Raw genomic sequence first — 5908 nt, forward strand, 5'->3', positions numbered from 1 at the left:
AAGGCCGAAAGCACATGATATTTAGCATGATTATGAAAGTTGCCCTTAGTATGATATGTGTTTGGAAGATAACAACATCATTCCTCACAAACATATTCATAAGGCAAGGTTGGCAAAACAGAGAAATGTCCTGTAAAGTGTAATCTACCTTAGGAGACAGCAGAGACACCACAAATGCTACACCAGTAGCTGGCCAAATCAACAATCCTAAGGGGAAAGTGATGAAAATAAATATACCATTCAAATAGCTGCCAGACCCATACACTCCCCCAAAAAACACCTGTGCACACATGCATTGAAACATTCATATGAACATCTCTGTATGCATGGCAGACATTACAAGAAGTAGTGGTCATTAGTAGCTAAATGTAGCACCATTAAATCTGCTAATATGTGGGCACTAAACTTACCCATTCGCACAGTGCGTTCTGCTTGCACAAAACCGGCACCTTCCACAAACATAAAAGATAACAAGTGTGGGTAAACGGGACAATCAGCTTTTATATAGGCACACAGCATGTGTTTGGCGTTCTGGCCAAAAATTATGCGCTCGTGAGCGCATAAAAGCTGGTTTTCTAGCTGCACATGCGCAATAGGGGCAGCAGGGTGAAACGTGCAAATTTGCATGCGAACGCGCAAATGTGAATAAGGGCCTATGTCAACACCAGCAAAGAGACACCGAGCAGAAATTCACGTTTTCTTTATTCAAGTCAAAAGAAGTTATAGGTTATCTGCTGCTTTGGGAGTTCCAAAAACAGTAGCTCCAGTGATGGTAGAGTCTGTCTTCTCATCATTTTTTCCAAAAGAAAAGGTTGTGGCTGTCTCTGTTTGTTCCACTTTACCAAATGTGAAACCGCTTACAACTGGAGTTTCATTTTTCTTGTCTCCTGGCTCCTTTAAACCTAAAGAAGCGGTCAGGTTGGATTTCTCTTTGGCTAACTGAGCTAGCAAATTAGTACTTCCAGAGCTGTCAGCCTTTGGGGCTGTACTGGACACGGTTCCAAAGGTGTAATCACTTGTCAGTGGTTTAACAGTGCTTTCCTTCTCGGCTGAAGGAGAGTTATTAAAGCCAAACTTAAACATTGTTGAAACTGGATTGTTTGCAGTAGTCTGTGAACCAAAAGTCAAACCGGTGTCTTTCTTCTCATCTGACAACTTGGAAGAAGAATCTATACCAAATTTGATTTCTCCAAAAAATTTAGGGAAAGAAAAGCCACCTGCATATATTGTCACAGTCTCAGGTACATTACGCTGGTCACCAGGCCGGGGATTGGCTAGACCTGACACAGGGGTGCGGAGTCTTACCACGCCATAGGTGTTCACCAGTGACCCCTCCAGTTGGGATTTGGGCTTCGCTGCTATGGACATGCCGGTCGCGGTCCCCTGAGCAGGTTCCCCATGTGGCACTGGTAACCCCTTGGAAACAGGTAGCATGGATTCCAAAATCCACGCATCACGTCCTTCCAGCTCTTTTAATCTTTGCCAGATCCTGGTTTGACGGATGACATAGGAGTCATGGCCACTTCCAGGAAAGTTGGAGTTAAAGGCCAGTATCTCAAAGGATGGGCCACACACCACCATTACGTTCAGGGAATGGAACATCTTCCGATTACGGAAGATGTGCTCAGTAAGTGATGGTGGTACGAATGGTACATGTGTCCCATCCACAGCACCTATCACATTAGGGAAACCTGCAAGGTGGTGAAATTGCAGCTTTACCCTATCCAGGGTATCCTGGTCAAATGGCATGGCCATGAAGTGGCCCTTGCGTCGAAACATGGCCGACATGACACGCCTCAGGATCCTACTAAAAGTAGGTTGGGAGACTCCAGCAAGCACTGCCACCACTTGCTGGAAAGACCCTGAGGCGCAGAAATGCAACACCGCCAACCACTGTGTGAGAGTCGGAATTGCTGTTGGGAGCCTGTGACTACTTTCCAGAACACTCTCTATTAATGAGAGAGTGTCCAAGATGACATGCGGTGGTAACCGGTACCTAGTTTGTACCTCATCATCAGGCATCCCAAAGAGGGTCACACGTGTGCGGAATATTCGAGCACGCCCCAGCCTCCTTCCTCGAAGAGGTGGAGCCACACGTTGGTCCAGTTGCCACACACCCACATGCATGGCCACCACTTGACTCTGTAAAGAAAAAAGGACAAAAATTAGTGTCAGGAAACACAAACACACACACAGACACCACAAGCAACATAACACATATGGGCAAAGGATGGCAGAATAAATCCATATATGACCACAGTCCTGAAAAAGGGGATGTGTACACAAAAAGCCATTAACACACACACGCTTAACATGCCATTACAATGTCATTAGGTAACAAAACACACAATGAAACTAGCAAATAAGGCCGAAAGCACATGATATTTAGCCTGATTATGAAAGTTGCCCTTAGTATGATATGTGTTTGGAAGATAACAACATCATTCCTCACAAACATATTCATAAGGCAAGGTTGGCAAAACAGAGAAATGTCCTGTAAAGTGTAATTTACCTTAGGAGACAGCAGAGACACCACAAATGCTACACCAGTAGCTGGCCAAATCAACAATCCTAAGGGGAAAGTGATGAAAATAAATATACCATTCAAATAGCTGCCAGACCCATACACTCCCCCAAAAAACACCTGTGCACACATGCATTGAAACATTAATATGAACATCTCTGTATGCATGGCAGACATTACAAGAAGTAGTGGTCATTAGTAGCTAAATGTAGCACCATTAAATCTGCTAATATGTGGGCACTAAACTTACCCATTCGCACAGTGCGTTCTGCTTGCACAAAACCGGCACCTTCCACAAACATAAAAGATAACAAGTGTGGGTAAACGGGACAATCAGCTTTTATATAGGCACACAGCATGTGTTTGGCGTTCTGGACAAAAATTATGCGCTCGTGAGCGCATAAAAGCTGGTTTTCTAGCTGCACATGCGCAATAGGGGCAGCAGGGTGAAACGTGCAAATTTGCATGCGAACGCGCAAATGTGAATAAGGGCCTATGTCAACACCAGCAAAGAGACACCGAGCAGAAATTCACGTTTTCTTTATTCAAGTCAAAAGAAGTTATAGGTTATCTGCTGCTTTGGGAGTTCCAAAAACAGTAGCTCCAGTGATGGTAGAGTCTGTCTTCTCATCATTTTTTCCAAAAGAAAAGGTTGTGGCTGTCTCTGTTTGTTCCACTTTACCAAATGTGAAACCGCTTACAACTGGAGTTTCATTTTTCTTGTCTCCTGGCTCCTTTAAACCTAAAGAAGCGGTCAGGTTGGATTTCTCTTTGGCTAACTGAGCTAGCAAATTAGTACTTCCAGAGCTGTCAGCCTTTGGGGCTGTACTGGACACGGTTCCAAAGGTGTAATCACTTGTCAGTGGTTTAACAGTGCTTTCCTTCTCGGCTGAAGGAGAGTTATTAAAGCCAAACTTAAACATTGTTGAAACTGGATTGTTTGCAGTAGTCTGTGAACCAAAAGTCAAACCGGTGTCTTTCTTCTCATCTGACAACTTGGAAGAAGAATCTATACCAAATTTGATTTCTCCAAAAAATTTAGGGAAAGAAAAGCCACCTGCATATATTGTCACAGTCTCAGGTACATTACGCTGGTCACCAGGCCGGGGATTGGCTAGACCTGACACAGGGGTGCGGAGTCTTACCACGCCATAGATGTTCACCAGTGACTCCTCCAGTTGGGATTTGGGCTTCGCTGCTATGGACATGCCGGTCGCGGTCCCCTGAGCAGGTTCCCCATGTGGCACTGGTAACCCCTTGGAAACAGGTAGCATGGATTCCAAAATCCACGCATCACGTCCTTCCAGCTCTTTTAATCTTTGCCAGATCCTGGTTTGACGGATGACATAGGAGTCATGGCCACTTCCAGGAAAGTTGGAGTTAAAGGCCAGGATCTCAAAGGATGGGCCACACACCACCATTACGTTCAGGGAATGGAACATCTTCCGATTACGGAAGATATGCTCAGTAAGTGATGGTGGTACGAATGGTACATGTGTCCCATCCACAGCACCTATCACATTAGGGAAACCTGCAAGGTGGTGAAATTGCAGCTTTACCCTATCCAGGGTATCCTGGTCAAATGGCATGGCCATGAAGTGGCCCTTGCGTCGAAACATGGCCGACATGACACGCCTCAGGATCCTACTAAAAGTAGGTTGGGAGACTCCAGCAAGCACTGCCACCTCTTGCTGGAAAGACCCTGAGGCGCAGAAATGCAACACCGCCAACCACTGTGTGAGAGTCGGAATTGCTGTCGGGAGCCTGTGACTACTTTCCAGAACACTCTCTATTAATGAGAGAGTGTCCAAGATGACATGCGGTGGTAACCGGTACCTAGTTTGTACCTCATCATCAGGCATCCCAAAGAGGGTCACACGTGTGCGGAATATTCGAGCACGCCCCAGCCTCCTTCCTCGAAGAGGTGGAGCCACACGTTGGTCCAGTTGCCACACACCCACATGCATGGCCACCACTTGACTCTGTAAAGAAAAAAGGACAAAAATTAGTGTCAGGAAACACAAACACACACACAGACACCACAAGCAACATAACACATATGGGCAAAGGATGGCAGAATAGATCCATATATGACCACAGTCCTGAAAAAGGGGATGTGTACACAAAAAGCCATTAACACACACACGCTTAACATGCCAAACACACAATGAAACTAGCAAATAAGGCCGAAAGCACATGATATTTAGCATGATTATGAAAGTTGCCCTTAGTATGATATGTGTTTGGAAGATAACAACATCATTCCTCACAAACATATTCATAAGGCAAGGTTGGCAAAACAGAGAAATGTCCTGTAAAGTGTAATCTACCTTAGGAGACAGCAGAGACACCACAAATGCTACACCAGTAGCTGGCCAAATCAACAATCCTAAGGGGAAAGTGATGAAAATAAATATACCATTCAAATAGCTGCCAGACCCATACACTCCCCCAAAAAACACCTGTGCACACATGCATTGAAACATTCATATGAACATCTCTGTATGCATGGCAGACATTACAAGAAGTAGTGGTCATTAGTAGCTAAATGTAGCACCATTAAATCTGCTAATATGTGGGCACTAAACTTACCCATTCGCACAGTGCGTTCTGCTTGCACAAAACCGGCACCTTCCACAAACATAAAAGATAACAAGTGTGGGTAAACGGGACAATCAGCTTTTATATAGGCACACAGCATGTGTTTGGCGTTCTGGCCAAAAATTATGCGCTCGTGAGCGCATAAAAGCTGGTTTTCTAGCTGCACATGCGCAATAGGGGCAGCAGGGTGAAACGTGCAAATTTGCATGCGAACGCGCAAATGTGAATAAGGGCCTATGTCAACACCAGCAAAGAGACACCGAGCAGAAATTCACGTTTTCTTTATTCAAGTCAAAAGAAGTTATAGGTTATCTGCTGCTTTGGGAGTTCCAAAAACAGTAGCTCCAGTGATGGTAGAGTCTGTCTTCTCATCATTTTTTCCAAAAGAAAAGGTTGTGGCTGTCTCTGTTTGTTCCACTTTACCAAATGTGAAACCGCTTACAACTGGAGTTTCATTTTTCTTGTCTCCTGGCTCCTTTAAACCTAAAGAAGCGGTCAGGTTGGATTTCTCTTTGGCTAACTGAGCTAGCAAATTAGTACTTCCAGAGCTGTCAGCCTTTGGGGCTGTACTGGACACGGTTCCAAAGGTGTAATCACTTGTCAGTGGTTTAACAGTGCTTTCCTTCTCGGCTGAAGGAGAGTTATTAAAGCCAAACTTAAACATTGTTGAAACTGGATTGTTTGCAGTAGTCTGTGAACCAAAAGTCAAACCGGTGTCTTTCTTCTCATCTGACAACTTGGAAGAAGAATCTATACCAAATTTGATTTCTCCAAAAAATTTAG

The 5908-nt window shown here is 44.6% G+C and overlaps 1 protein-coding gene across 2 annotated transcripts; it reads right to left on the reverse strand.

Moving 5' to 3' along the window:
- Positions 1–391: 391 nt before the first annotated feature.
- On the reverse strand, positions 392–5099 carry LOC146080499 (uncharacterized). Of its 2 annotated transcripts, XM_083187870.1 has the most exons (3): positions 4855–5099; positions 2513–4506; positions 392–2142 (listed from the first exon to the last, which is right to left on the reverse strand). In XM_083187870.1, exons 2-3 carry the CDS (start codon positions 2699–2701, stop codon positions 721–723), a joined length of 1611 nt encoding a protein of 536 aa, XP_083043996.1. In that variant the 5' UTR covers positions 2702–4506; positions 4855–5099; the 3' UTR covers positions 392–720. The 2 variants fall into 2 exon arrangements, 1 of the variants encoding a protein (XP_083043996.1); XR_014474894.1 differs by having other exon boundaries at positions 2513–5099.
- Positions 5100–5908: the final 809 nt, after the last annotated feature.

The sequence above is a fragment of the Crinia signifera genome, chromosome 5 (assembly GCF_055691185.1).
Source record: "Crinia signifera chromosome 5, ASM5569118v1, whole genome shotgun sequence".
NCBI classification, from domain to species: domain Eukaryota; kingdom Metazoa; phylum Chordata; class Amphibia; order Anura; family Myobatrachidae; genus Crinia; species Crinia signifera.